General features: G+C 41.4%; 1 protein-coding gene across 1 annotated transcript in view; it reads left to right on the top strand.

Moving 5' to 3' along the window:
• Positions 1–666: 666 nt before the first annotated feature.
• VSTM5 (V-set and transmembrane domain containing 5) overlaps positions 667–15,628 on the top strand; it is a 32,556-nt gene continuing 17,594 nt past the window's right edge. The window contains exon 1 of the mRNA XM_063430752.1: positions 667–953. Within this exon, the coding sequence (XP_063286822.1) occupies positions 884–953 (70 nt within the window). The 5' untranslated portion in view covers positions 667–883. The remainder of the gene's footprint in view (positions 954–15,628) is intronic.

The following is a 15,628-nucleotide window of genomic DNA, read 5'->3' on the forward strand; positions in this document are numbered from 1 at the left end:
TTAGAGGTACCTGCCCTAGAGTGATGGGAGTAGCACAGCACCCAATAGCCTTAAGACCCCCCACCCCCTCCAAAGCTACACTACACAAAACATGCTAATCCCCTACTTTAGCTCCTTAACAACACGTAAACCTACTGCACATGCCGCATTGCTGTACCCTGCTTCGTTGCATATTTGGTGCAACAGTGTACTCAGCGCTGTACAGATTGCCTGTGACCTATAGTATAGTTTGTTTTAAGACGCCACTGTTACAGCATTTGAATAACAATGCTAAATTTTAATGTCTACACATTGTAGAGGGAACAAAAAAAAAAGCTTTTTTTTTCAGACTCACAATTAATATTACAAAAATTGCCAAAATGATGTCATCACATTCCCTATGCAGAGTGTATAGCAGGAGGCCATGGGGCAAGGTACATTTCTCCTGTAAATGGATTTACACTGCCTCAGCAAGAGGCCATTAAGCATTTCTTACTGGCATGTATCCAACTGATTGTAGGTTTTCTTTGTACTTATTTGTGCTTCAGCCAATAAAACCATAAATCAATATGAGAGCATGTGCTGCAAACAGCTCTGGTGCTTTTTGCTCTGTGGGCTTGTGTTTCTTTTAAAAGGGATGTGCCCTGTGAAAACTGGTTAAACCAGAGCCTCTGTCTAACAAGCCCATCAGATGCAAATATAAAAAGCTGCAAGGCACAGGTAGTGTGAATGCAGTGTGTGCACTAAGTGATCTGTCTGCATGACAAGGCTGTCCACACAGCTGGCTATTGGGATCTGTCTATTTCCCAGCCATGGACAAGGATTTAAATTCCCCATCATCATGACATATGACAGGAGCAGGTCTCTGGAAACCTGAGATGTATGACTGGAATCCTCTATTCCCATGAAGAATCTAATACCATGGAAACGTGCATGCTTCTTCACAATCTGCCTCATTCAACAATTCTATCACAGTAAGTGCTACCTTATATCTGGTCATTCCACAGGACGGAGAAGGTGATGGCACTCAGATAGTTAAAGGATACTGGGATGTTGATAGATGTCAATATTGTATCATTACACTGACCATTGCATTCTGTTACCCTTTATCTGATCATAAACTGTATGTTTTTTTAATATATATTTAATCATTTTCTGCAGACATATTTTACTCTTATTTTTATATATTAAATGTCCTTTTTTAAATCTTTTTGTATTTTTTTTTTTTTTTTAATAGCAGTGCTCACGCCTTCCTATCAGTGATATGTTCTGGTACTTGCAATGTGCTCTCATGAATCAAATTATTAATATGTGAATTTAATCTGATAGTGATGGTTACACAGTAAGCAAGACACTGTGAGCTACACTGGGTGCTGCAATTAAACAAATGCTGCTGTTTGGAAATGATAGGTTATTTTTTGTTTAATGCAACAATGGTAATTGCAGAGATGTTGGGGGAATACTTGTGGCTGTCATACCATTTTTGTATCAATTTTAGATTGTTTCCTGGGTTTGTCCATTAGGTAAAGTAAACACTGGCCGGTTTAGTTAGACTTTATGTGAGATAAGAATTGGGAGTGGGTTAGTGGTAGCACTGCCCATTGTTAGGTAAATCCTGTCTTTTTTGGGAACATTCTGTCACATCGGGCATGTCCTGCCACATACCAAAATCTCATTCAAGTTTTTACCACAAAGGTGTTGTTGGGATATGCCTGGGGCAAAATGAAGCCCTACAGACATACTATATTTGGCCCATGTATTAATAAAGGGGTGTAAATTTATGGCACTCTCCTCGATTATTTCCCGAGAGTAACAAAAAAAATAAAGAAAAAATGCAGATTATAAAAAAAAAAATCTCTGTGACCTAACAGGTGTAAAAATATTTCAGTAACAAAGGTAAAGCAACTACAGTGCTTCAAAATATGAATTATTTCAATTATGTGTTAAAAATCCAATAAGAATAAAGGAATCCTAAATATAACTGAAAACAGCCACTACGGTATATATCCCATCGAGATGACACCCCTTATTCATATTAGAAAAAAAGAATTGTGGGAGTTTTTTTTAAGATACTTCAAAGAATGAAATGATAGACTAACATCGCTTCCAATTCAATTTCCAAGATTTGTCTATGTACATACATAACAGAAGCAATATAGTCACAAACGAAACAGGGACGGTATGATGTGTATTGGTCAAACATGTTCAAATGCAGTAGAAGAGACAACCGGACACTGACACTAGCCCAGGGATAGGCAACCTTCGGCTCTACAGATGTTGTGGACTACATCCCCCATAATGCTCTTACACACATAATGCTGGCAAAGCATCATGGGAGGTGTAGTCCAAAACATCTGCAGAGCCGAAGGTTGCCTACCCCTGCACTAGCCCGAACCTATACCAGCAGTAGACAACTTTCACACTCCAGATGTTGTGGACCATATCTCCAATAATGCTCTTACAACCAAAATGCTAGCAGAGCATCATGGGAGATGTGGTTTCCAACATCCAACAGAGTGCGAAGGTTGCCTACACCTGCTCTATACAATGGGTCTGGTTTAAATTACTTCAGGGCCCTTATGCTGTCTACCATAAAGAACATCAGATTGCGCATTAGTACTTTTGGTTAATATAGACGTATATTAACCTGGCAGCCTTTAGCCCAGTGAAGATATATACATAGAAAGACCTATTTCAATCACCCTTGAACACAGAAACCAAGTTATTACACTGTGTTTCCTCGGTTGAAGAAACCCTATGGTTACCGTAATTTGTATTTCAGAATTTCCAAAAAGCCTGTTAAATCTTTGACTGTTGTTGCTTCTTTGTTTGTACGTTTAATCTACACATAGTATTCATTTTATCATATTAATTACATTTAAAAAAAATTAGTTTAATCGTGTTGCCACATGACCTTCCATCTTAGAGTAAGGGTACCTTCTTTAGTTGTTGCAGAACTACAAGTCCCATTATCCACACATTAAATTTTCCCAATAGGATGTGTACTGGCTGTTAAGGAAGGAAATTATTAGAAATAAAACATGTTTTTACTGCAGTCCCATAGTGCATTGACCTGTGTGTGTGTATATAGGGCTGAAACCTTGGAGAAGTTAGTTTATCTTCAAATTGCTCCACCTTTTCATAGCTATCATGCCTTAAGGTAATTCTAGCTGTCAGTTACTGTAGATAAGACAGGGATGGGCAAAGTATGTTTGCTTTATAGAAAGCATACAGTCCTGTCTGGCGTGGGAGCGGGGGAATAAAATGATTTTGTATATTTTATCTTTTTAGTAATAGGTCTATTGTTTTCATTGGTTTATACATTGATAGCAAATAAAATATATTAAATTAACATTTTATAATAGATGTTTTATGTATCTATTCCCATAACCCTTGATATATTCCCTAAATCCTATATGTGTGTCCAGATTAGAGAATTTGTTGGAATATCCCATGTGGAGCACATTGGGTGTAGAATACCCTGTATGAGCTCAACGTATAACAATTTCTCAAGCAAAAAGTCCCCAAACTGCAATTTTGAATTCACATTCAGTGTTAGAAGCATAGGATTCCATTTGCATGTGAAATGAATAAAAAATGCAACTTCAATCCACGTATATGGGAGGTGATTGGCTAAAAAAAAACACTCCGGGCACTATCCTTAGTGGCAGGTGATGACACATGTGGTGGGGTGTGGATAATTAAATTGTATGAAAACTGAACATTAGTATTCATTTAAGTGAGAATTCAAAGTGAATTTCAAATGTATGTTCACAGTAGTCGAAATGGAACAATTTTCCTATTTCGGCTACTTTGGCCTTAAAGGGACACTACAGGCATCAAAACAACTTTTGCTTATTGATGCCCCTTCAGTCTTGCTGTTCACTTCTTTGCCATTTAGGAGTTAAATTACTTTTGTTCCTATTTATGCAATTCTAGCCGCACCTCCCCTGGCTGTGACTCACACAGCATGCGTGAAAAAAATGTTTTTATTTTCAATCACATGTTAACTTTTTTATCTCCTACACTGTAAATCGAATAGTGCTGGTCCATGCCGCTCTCCTCTCTTGCCTTGACTATTGCAATTATTTTCTCAGTGGACTTACACATTCCCTGCGGGCCCTATTACGGTCTATATTGAAAGGAGCGGCAAGGTTCATCTTCCTGTCCACCAGCACCGCCTACACCATGCCTCTCTGTCAGTCCCTAGAAGATATAGGGCTCAATTTAAAATTGTGGTACTGCTTACAAATCTCTACATAATGCTGCTCCTATCTATCTTTTCGTACTCTCATCTCTGACGCCAAACTTCTCTAGTGCTGACTCTCACCCAGTCTCCATTCCTTCAATAAATCTTTGAAAACTCACTTCAGGAAAGCATATCAGTTAACTTATTAATAGGTTTCCCTCCCCTCACCTTGCTTCCTATCCTGCAAATGTGTCATCAAAAAAAAAAAAAGCCCTCATTGAAAACTATTCTAGCAACCTCCTTTTCTACCCTATCCTTACCTTTTATGTCACTTTACCCCACTCCCGCTAGCATGTAAGCTTGTTTGAGCAGGCCCTCAACCCCATCTGTTCCTGTGCGTCCAGCTCATCTGGTTACAAATACTTGTCTGTTAGTCTATCCGTTGTATAGCCCTGCAGAATTTGTTGGCACTTTATAAATATTAATAATAATTACACACAGGAGGCTATTTCATTGTCTATAAGTGTCAGGGTACCTGTAGTCTCTACCTCTGAGAGGGGTAGAGACTTAGACGTTTCTCCTTCCAGAAGGTCCGTTTCTCCCGTTCCTCGTGGTTCCCTCGGTCGTTTACACGCCGGCCGCGAGGGAGCTACTTCCTTTTATGACGCGACGCTCAATAGCCGACGTCATGACGCTAATCCAGTCCGACCTGCCACTCAAGCCCGGAACACGAATCAGGACTCGTCGGAGGCGTGATTACTCTCTAGAGCCAGGGTATTTAATGGAGCTTTCCGCATTTGCTCATTGCCCTGTCGTGGTTCTAGCCAGTCTAGTCACACAGTGCTCTTGTATCCTGATTGTCTTTTGGTTCTGACCCGGCTTTGTTATTACTCTCCTGCTTCTCTGTTATCCTTTGACCTCAGCTTGTCTCTCGCTTACCTGTCTTCTCGTTCCCTCGACCTCGGCTTGTCTCTGACCATTCTATACGTAGTTCTTACGTTAAGTCCGGCCATTCTAAGGTCCGGTATACGTATCTCTCTACTCTTTGTACTCTGCGTGTTGGATCCCTGTCCCGATCCTGACATTATGACAGGGCCAATGGATCCTGCAGGTACAAACAGTCAGCTTGGTTCTTCTGATCCAAGGTTTGACGCCATGGAACACAGAATGGATCAGATGGCACTAGCGCTACAGGCGTTGTTATCTCGTCCTAATAATCCACCAGAGGAGATGCGTAATACTTCTATTTCTCCTGTGGATTCATGTCTAGAGGTAGCTACTGTAGGGGCTTCTTCCCGAATTACCCCACCTGTACGTTATGCTGGATCTCCTGAGAGGTGTCGTGGTTTTTTAAACCAAATAAGTATCCACTTCGAATTACAACCCCGCTCCTATCCTACAGATAGAGCGAAAGTGTGATTTATTATCACCTTACTCGTTGAGAAAGCTCTGAGATGGGCTAATCCGTTGTGGGAGAATAAGAATCCATTAGTATACAATTATAATGCCTTTGTAGCTGCTTTTAAAATAACTTTTGACCCTCCTGGCAGAAAGGTCAATGCAGCTAGATTACTGTTGCGCCTTAGACAGGATAACCGAACACTTGTGGATTACGCACTAGAGTTCAGGTCTTTGGCGGCAGAGGTTAAGTGGAATGAACAGGCTTATATAGACGTGTTTCTAAACGGACTATCTGATGTAATACTTGACGAGGTAGCTACTAGAGAGCTTCCTGAGAATTTGGAGGATTTAATTTAGTTTATCTCTCGCATTGATGAACGTCTAAGAGAAAGGCAGAACACTCGAGATAGAACCTGTAGATCTTCTTTTAGACTAGCTCCATCTTTTCAAAGTCCTGAGGCCAAAACACCACTTTTTCCAGAACCTATGCAGATAGGCCATACTCGTCTCTCAGAGGAGGAGAGACAGTACAGGAGAAGGGAGGGATTGTGTATGTACTGTGGAGTCAGAGGTCACTTACGTTTGAATTGTCCCAATCGCCCGGGAAACGCTCGCACCTAAGTTTCTCTAGAGGACAGGCCTTGGGTGTTTCTATTTTGTCCTCTACTCATAATTACAAAGATCACAGGCTTCTATTACCCGTTTCCTTAACTTGGGAGAAGGGAACTCTAGAGACTATGGCATTGATAGACTCTGGAGCTGCTGAAAGCTTTATCGACCAAGTTTTTGTCACCAAACACACTATCCCATCCCAGTTAAGGGACACACCCTTGGCCGTTGAGGCCATAGATGGTAGACCTTTAGTTGAGCCTGTGATTTTTCGTGAAACCATACCTCTTAATTTAACTACTGGTATCCTACACGAGGAGGAGACATCTCTATTACTCATTTCATCTCCTTCTGTTCCCATAGTCCTGGGATACTCCTGGCTTAAGAGACATAATCCTATTATTGATTGGGAATTAGGGGAGATAGTCTCATGGGGCCAGAATTGTCAGGAGAAGTGTTTAAAGAGAGTCTCACCGCTTTGCACAGTTAACACACCTACTAATTCTACCGACTCTACAGAAGTACAAATACCGTCCTTGTACCTGGACTTAAGGGCGGTATTTGACAAAAGAAAGGCCGATACTTTACCTCCACATAGGTCCTTTGACTGTAAGATTAATTTACTTCCTGGTACTATGCCTCCAAGGGGTCATGTATACCCTTTGTCTACAAAAGAGAATTTAGTTCTAGAGGAGTATATTCGTGAGAACCTAGACAAGGGATTCATTAGGAGGTCCTCCTCCCCTGCTGGGGCTGCATTTTTTTTTGTTAAAAAGAAGGATGGTACTTTGAGACCTTGCATTGACTACTGAGGTTTGAATAAAATTACCATCAGAAACGCCTATCCGATTCCCTTGATCACTGAGCTCTTTGATCGATTAAAGGGTTCCAAGATCTTCACTAAGTTAGATCTCAGAGGGGCATATAACTTGGTCAGAATTCAGCAAGGACACGAGTGGATGACTGCGTTCAATACTCGTTATGGGCACTATGAGTATACAGTAATGCCCTTTGGTCTCTGTAATGCACCGGCAGTATTTCAGGACCTAATTAATGAAGTTCTCAGGGAATTTCAACATGACTGTGTTATTGTATACCTCGATGATATACTTATACATTCTAGAGAAATTGAGACTCACCACGGACAGGTCAGAAGGGTTTTGCACAAACTCCTTCAACACGGCTTGTACTGTAAATTGGAGAAATGTAGCTTTGACCAATCCCAGACAAACTTTCTTGGTTACGTAATTTCTGGGGAGGGGTTTAAGATGGATCCGGAGAAACTCCAGTCCATTTTAGATTGGCCTTTACCTAAGGGTCTCAAGGCCATTCAGAGGTTTATTGGTTTCTCCAATTACTATAGACGTTTCATTAAGGGATACTCTTCAATTATTGCTCCTATCACCAATATGACCAGACAGGGGGCTGACACTAAGAATTGGTCTACTGAAGCACTCCTTGCTTTCAAGACTCTCAAAGAACTGTTTGCTTCCACACCAATTTTAGTTCACCCTGATACTACTCTGCCCTTCCTACTCGAAGTTGACGCTTCTGAGACGGGGATAGGTGCTATCCTGTCCCAAAGGTTAGGTGTGGATAAACCATTACATCCATGTGGGTATTTTTCCAAAAAATTGTCCGGTACTGAGAGCAGATATGACATTGGTGACAGGGAACTTCTAGCGGTTATCATGGCCTTAAAGGAGTGGAGACATTTATTGGAAGGGACCTTGCATCCTGTTACCATCTTAACGGATCATAAGAACTTGTCCTATATTGGGGAGGCTAAGCGATTATCCTCAAGGCAGGCTCGTTGGTCTATATTTCTCACTCACTTCAATTACATACTCACATATAGACCTGGTTCTAAGAATTCTAAAGCCGATGCCTTGTCTCGTCAATATGAACCTTCTGCTGTATAGGAGCCGGTTTTGTCTTCTATAGTACCCAAGTGTAATATTATCGCTAACACAACTCTCAAAATCCATTCTTCGCTGCTTGCCAAGATCATGAAGTTGCAGCATCTGGCACCTAGACAGACTCCTGCGTCAAGACACTTCGTTCCTCCTGAACTCCAACTGGAGCTCTTACGGTGTCTTCACGAGAGTAAGGTAGCTGGTCATCCGGGCATTCGCAAAACATATTCCTTGATCTCTAAGGATTTCTGGTGGCCTTCTTTACGGAGGGATTTTAAGGATTTCATCAGAGCTTGTGAGGTCTGTACTAAGACCAAACTACCTCATTCGCTTCCATATGGTCTTTTACATTCCTTTGAGATTCCAGACAAACCTTGGACCTGTTTGGCTATGGACTTTATTGTAGATTTGCCTGCTTCTAAAAGACAGACTGTTATCCTCACGGTGGTTGATAGGTTTACCAAGATGGCACATTTCGTACCTTTACCTAAACTTCCGACTTCTCCTGAATTGGCGGAAATATTTGCAAGAGAAATTTTTCGCTTACATGGGATCCCTTCTGAAATTACTTCTGATAGAGGCTCCCAATTTGTTTCACGTTTCTGGAGATCATTCTGTTCTCAACTAGGCATCAAATTGAATTTTTCTTCTGACGGAGCTGCTGAACGTCTAACGGAGCTGCTGAACGTACCAATCAAAAGATTGAGCAATATCTGCGTTGTTTTGTTTCTGAACACCAGGACGATTGGGTTGGTCTGATTCCTTGGGCAGAGTTCGCACATAATAATCTCGTTTGCGATTCAACTCACTCTAGCCCTTTTTTCATGAATTATGGCTTTCATCCTTCCATTCTTTCTTCGGTCCCCTCTTCCCAGGGGTTACCGTCGGTTGATGTTCATGTTGCCAATCTGAGGAAATTGTGGGATCAGACTCGACAAATTCTCCTACATAATTCCTTACTGTATAAAAAACACGCTGATAAACGCAGAAGGGCGGCTCCAAGTTTTGTGCCTGGGGATAGGGTATGGTTGAGCACTAGAAACATTCGTTTGAAGGTACATTCTATGAAATTCGCTCCTCGCTACATTGGGCCCTACAGGATTCTGACTCGAATTAATCCAGTTGCGTATCGCTTAGCGCTTCCTCCTGCTTTGCGTATCCCTAATTCTTTTCATGTTTCATTGCTGAAACCGTTAATCTGTAACAGATTCTCCTCCAAGGTCTCACCTCCTCACTCTGTTCAGGTTGAGGGCCAGGAGGAGTACGAGATTGACTCCATCGTCGACTCTGGTATCTCCCGCGGGAGGGTTCAATACCTGGTGGACTGGAAAGGATATGGTCCTGAGGAGAGGACTTGGGTACCTCAGGAGGATGTCCATGCTCCTCGTCTTCGCAGGGCTTTTCACTCCCGCTTTCCGTCTCGTCCCGGTTCCTTCCGCCCGGTGGGCGTTTCTGAGAGGGGGGGTACTGTCAGGGTACCTGTAGTCTCTACCTCTGAGAGGGGTAGAGACTTAGACGTTTCTCCTTCCAGAAGGTCCGTTTCTCCCGTTCCTCGCGGTTCCCTCGGTCGTTTACACGCCGGCCGCGAGGGAGCTACTTGCTTTTATGACGCGACGCTCAATAGCCAACGTCATGACGCTAATCCAGTCCGACCTGCCACTCAAGCCCGGAACACGAATCAGGACTCGTCGGAGGCGTGATTACTCTCTAGAGCCAGGGTATTTAATGGAGCTTTCCGCATTTGCTCATTGCCCTGTCGTGGTTCTAGCCAGTCTAGTCACACAGTGCTCTTGTATCCTGATTGTCTTTTGGTTCTGACCCGGCTTTGTTATTACTCTCCTGCTTCTCTGTTATCCTTTGACCTCAGCTTGTCTCTCGCTTACCTGTCTTCTCGTTCCCTCGACCTCGGCTTGTCTCTGACCATTCTATACGTAGTTCTTACGTTAAGTCCGGCCATTCTAAGGTCCGGTATACGTATCTCTCTACTCTTTGTACTCTGCGTGTTGGATCCCTGTCCCGATCCTGACAATAAGGCTATTAACAGTGCAGGAGATAACCAATTCTAAATTAAACATACTGTGCAATTATGGAAGATTAAACATTAGATCTCACTTTACAGTAAGTGTTTAGGAAGGCTGTGCATGTCACATGCAGGGAGGTGTGGCTAGGGCTGCATAAACAAAGTGATTTATCTCCTAAATGGCAGAGAACTAAGCAGTGAGACTACAAGGGCATAATATACCGTATTTATCGGCGTATAACACGCACTTTTTCTCCCTGAAAATAGGGGGAAAATCATGGGTGCGTGTTATACGCCGATATCCCATATTTACTTACCTGTCTTGAAGCGTGGGCCGGCTTCACAGCGCTCACCGCGGTACTGGAACTTAAATTTCAGGTTCCGGTTTCCGGCGGGACTGAAAGGAATTGTGTGCATACTTCCTTTCAGTCCCGCCGGAAACCGGAACCTGAAATTTAAGTTCCAGTACCGCGGTGCGCGCTGTGAAGCCGGCCCACGCTTCAAGACAGGTAAGTAAATATGGGACAAGAGGGAAAGTGCACTAGGGGACACTATGGGAGGGGGGGCACTATGGGAGGGGGGGACACTATGGGAGGGTGGGGGGGACACTATGGGAGGGGGGACACACTATGGGGGGTGGAGAATACTATGGGAGGGGGGGAAGAATACTATGGAAAGGGGGGGACACTATGGGAGGGGGTGGAGAATACTATGGGGGGGAAGCATACTATGGAAGGGGGGGAACACTATGGGATGAGGGGGGAACACTATGGGAGGGGGGAGAACACTATGGGAGGGGGGAGAACACTATGGGAGGGGGTAGAACACTATGGGAGGGGGGGAGAATACTATGGGAGGGGGGGAGAATACTATGGGAGGGGGGGAGAATACTATGGAAAGGGGGGGGAACACTATGGGATGAGGGGGTGGAATACTATGGGAGGGGTGGAAATTTCCTGGAATTTCCTTCTGAAAATAAGGTGCGTGTTATACGCCGGGGCGTGTTATACGCCGATAAATACGGTAAACACCAAAAATGCTTTGTTAAGCTCAAGTAGTTTTGGTGCCTATAGTGTCTCTTAAAGTTTGAAATCCTTTAAATTCTTCCCGCACAGGTACAGTGTAAGAGGGATTCCCATTTTCTCGGTTCCTCATATCTCCAATCTATTAAATATATGGTTAATGGAGATTGCCATTCATAGACTGTATATGTTAAGTTAACATATCTAGCATATTGCATGACTGTTTAGAAACTAGATCTGGTTAGGCACACTTTTCGGGGTGTAGGAAACATAGAAACATAGAAACACAGAATGTGACGGCAGATAAGAACCATTCGGCCCATCTAGTCTGCCCAGTTTTCTAAATACTTTCATTAGTCCCTGGCCTTATCTTATAGTTAGGATAGCCTTATGCCTATCCCACGCATGCTTAAACTCCTTTACTGTGTTAACCTCTACCACTTCAGCTGGAAGGCTATTCCATGCATCCACTACCCTCTCAGGAAAGTAATACTTCCTGATATTATTTTTAAACCTTTGTGCCTCTAATTCAAGACCATGTCCTCTTGTTTTGGTAGTTTTTCTTCTTTTAAAATTAGTCCCTGGCCTTATCTTATAGTTAGGATAGCCTTATGCCTATCCCATGCATGCTTAAACTCCTTTACTGTGTTAACACAGTAATTAGGAACGTCCTAATATTCATTACAGATTCATTAACAGGTTAATATCTTAGTTTTCTCTCTGGCATAGATCTAATAAAGCCATATTTTGAGATACTGTAACCTTTTATGTCCCCAACTGCTCAAAATTGTTAAAGGGAATCTATAGTGTTAGGAATACAAATCTGTAGAGCCCTCGACCGATTGACAGCCAGGGGGTGTAGCCAGGTAAATTTACAAAAGTACCAATTTCTATTTAAATCGGCACTTTTTGTTAAATTAAAAAAAGTAGACACACTCTTCACAAATAAAGCATTTCAGCAAGCTAAAGTGATTTATAGGTTCAGAGTGTCCCTTTGAAGACCCTGCTGTTTTTCTTTTTTCTAATAATTTTTATTTTACAGAATTTCTTACAAAAAAAAGACAAAAATAAATATAAATGTGATACACATTAGTAGAAATGATGTCATATAAACGAGGACCGAGCATATTGACATTACATACACAAAAAAAAAAGCCAACAACATTCAACATCACGGCTATGGAGCCACGTCCGCCCATTCTCATTTATTATGGTGTGGTAAATGCAAATATGGAACTTGCCTAGTACCTGGTCTTAAATTATAAAGTCTTAACCAAATTAATTATTGATATTTGTTTACATAGGGGTTGATCAAATGTATGCCCTTCTCCATCTCCAAGTGAAATGTCAGTTGGTTTATGAGATGATCTTTGGATGGGACAAGAGTTTGAGTTTTCCAATATCTTGCGATTATTACCTTTGCCGCCATGAAGCAGTATGTACTTAAGATTTTTTTTTTAATTCTTCTGCCAATTAAGATGGAACCGGGCAATCTCAGATTTTATTATCCATTATGGCCCCCGTTAGTTCTCTGATGTGTCAAAGACTAAACTAGTTAATCCTAGAACATCTCCACCAAATATGTCCCAATAGTTCCGTCATGTTGTAGACATCTCCAACATACAGAAGCATTTGTAGGAGATATTTTGAATAATCTGGTAGGAACCATATACCAGCTATATAAAATTTCTACGTGTGACATACGGTTATTAAGACAATGCACACATTTTTTGTTAGCTTAGTAAATGCTAACCTCCAGTCTTTACATTGAATGGATACTGAGCAGTCACTTTCCCATTTTTGTTTTAAAGCCGAGGGGATGTAACGATCCCTCTTTCACTCTTTTCACCTTAATCCAAAACGATGGAACGGTGGGCAGTTTCCAGCTCAGTGAATTTATTAACCCTAACATTTTATCTCTCAGTATGGGATAATCGGTGTGTTCCCCTACCTCCAAGGTTCTAATCTAAAAGGTAATTTTATTTAGATGTATTATTGCTATGTATATGTACACATCAGTTCCTACAGGGAGTGCAGAATTGTTAGGCAAGTTGTATTTTTGAGGATTAATTTTATTATTGAACAACAACCATGTTCTCAATGAACCCAAAAAACTCATTAATATCAAAGCTGAATATTTTTGGAAGTAGTTTTTAGTTTGTTTTTAGTTTTAGCTATTTTAGGGTGATATCTGTGTGTGCAGGCGACTATTACTGTGCATAATTATTAGGCAACTTAACAAAAAACAAATATATCATTTCAATTATTTATTTTTACCAGTGAAACCAATATAACATCTCAACATTCACAAATATACATTTCTGACATTCAAAAACAAAACAAAAACAAATCAGTGACCAATATAGCCACCTTTCTTTGCAAGGACACTCAAAAGCCTGCGTGCAGAAGCAACCACAGCCTCCCAGACACTGTTCAGAGAGGTGTACTGTTTTCCCTCCTTGTAAATCTCACATTTGATGATGGACCACAGGTTCTCAATGGGGTTCAGATCAGGTGAACAAGGAGGCCATGTCATTAGATTTTCTTCTTTTATACCCTTTCTTGCCAGCCACGCTGTGGAGTACTTGGACGCGTGTGATGGAGCATTGTCCTGCATGAAAATAATGTTTTTCTTGAAGGATGCAGACTTCTTCCTGTACCACTGCTTGAAGAAGGTGTATTCCAGAAACTGGCAGTAGGACTGGGAGTTGAGCTTGACTCCATCCTCAACCCGAAAAGGCCCCACAAGCTCATCTTTGATGATACCAGCCCAAACCAGTACTCCACCTCCACCTTGCTGGCGTCTGAGTCGGACTGGAGCTCTCTGCCCTTTACCAATCCAGCCACGGGCCCATCCATCTGGCCCATCAAGACTCACTCTCATTTCATCAGTCCATAAAACCTTAGAAAAATCAGTCTTGAGATATTTCTTGGCCCAGTCTTGACGTTTCAGCTTGTGTGTCTTGTTCAGTGGTGGTCGTCTTTCAGCCTTTCTTACCTTGGCCATGTCTCTGAGTATTGCACACCTTGTGCTTTTGGGCACTCCAGTGATGTTGCAGCTCTGAAATATGGCCAAACTGGTGGCAAGTGGCATCTTGGCAGCTGCACGCTTGACTTTTCTCAGTTCATGGGCAGTTATTTTGCACCTTGGTTTTTCCACACGCTTCTTGCGACCCTGTTGACTATTTTGAATGAAACGCTTGATTGTTCGATGATCACGCTTCAGAAGCTTTGCAATTTTAAGAGTGCTGCATCCCTCTGCAAGATATCTCACTATTTTTGACTTTTCTGAGCCTGTCAAGTCCTTCTTTTGACCCATTTTGCCAAAGGAAAGGAAGTTGCCTAATAACTATGCACACCTGATATAGGGTGTTGATGTCATTAGACTACACCCCTTCTCATTACATATGCACATCACCTAATATGCTTAATTGGTAGTAGGCTTTCGAGCCTATACAGCTTGGAGTAAGACAACATGCATAAAGAGGATGATGTGGTCAAAATACTCATTTGCCTAATAATTCTGCACTCCCTGTATTTTCGATTTATTTCAGGACTGATTCAGAAAATTGTTTGCATCTTCATTAAGCATAAGGTTAATTAAGGCAAATCAGGCTTCTTTTGACACCAGCTTAGATCATTTGGGAAGCTCATTAGAAACATTAGTAAATGGTTTGTAGAATTTATTTTTTAAATGAAGATAAATGTGAGTTTTTTTCCTGAAATGTGGAGTTCAGGAAATTATCCCAAGGGATGTGTACCAATATGTCAACATTTTCAAAATAGAATTAAGCTGGAAAAAAGTCTCCCGGGTATCCAAAATAAATATTTTTCCAGCACCACAATTCAAGGTTAGTTCTTAAATAGTTATTCACAATTTACTGACACAAAACTATTAACAAAAAGCGAGGTTTTTGTACCCTCTGAGTTTTCTTTATGACATGATATAGCTTGGTATGAGTGAGATTCAGTTCCCCCACCATTCACTGTTAAGGGAATAAACCCTTCTTTTTTCAGTTAAAAAGGGATAATGGACAGAATTTTTAAAAAATCTGACAATTCATGATTAAATAACTCACGGCTAATTTATTATTAAGCAAGGGAGTTGCATCTCTAAAGATAATTTTGCTTGGGGAGTGAGAAGGCACAGGTCTCACAAGTTCTGATGGTCTATGGCTGTGGTGGCCAGGTCATTTGTGCTATTTTTAAGAGCTGACTGGTCGACCGCCATAGTCTTGTACCCTCTTAGGTATTATATTTAGAATGATCCCACATCAGAAGCTTGCAACATTCTTCCATGGTTAAGCCCTAAAGTGTGTCCCAAATTCAAAGTGATTTTCTAATTTTAGGTCAAAATAATCAAATTGAAAATATTCTCCAATGTTATGAGTTCGGCTATGTAGGAGTAAAAATCTTAAATTTCAGTAAGGCTTTTGACACTGTCTACTGCACCACCCTGGTCTATTATTTTAGTTACCCAATAAATAAAAAT

This window comes from Pelobates fuscus, chromosome 1 (assembly GCF_036172605.1).
Source record: "Pelobates fuscus isolate aPelFus1 chromosome 1, aPelFus1.pri, whole genome shotgun sequence".
In the NCBI taxonomy this organism is placed as follows: domain Eukaryota; kingdom Metazoa; phylum Chordata; class Amphibia; order Anura; family Pelobatidae; genus Pelobates; species Pelobates fuscus.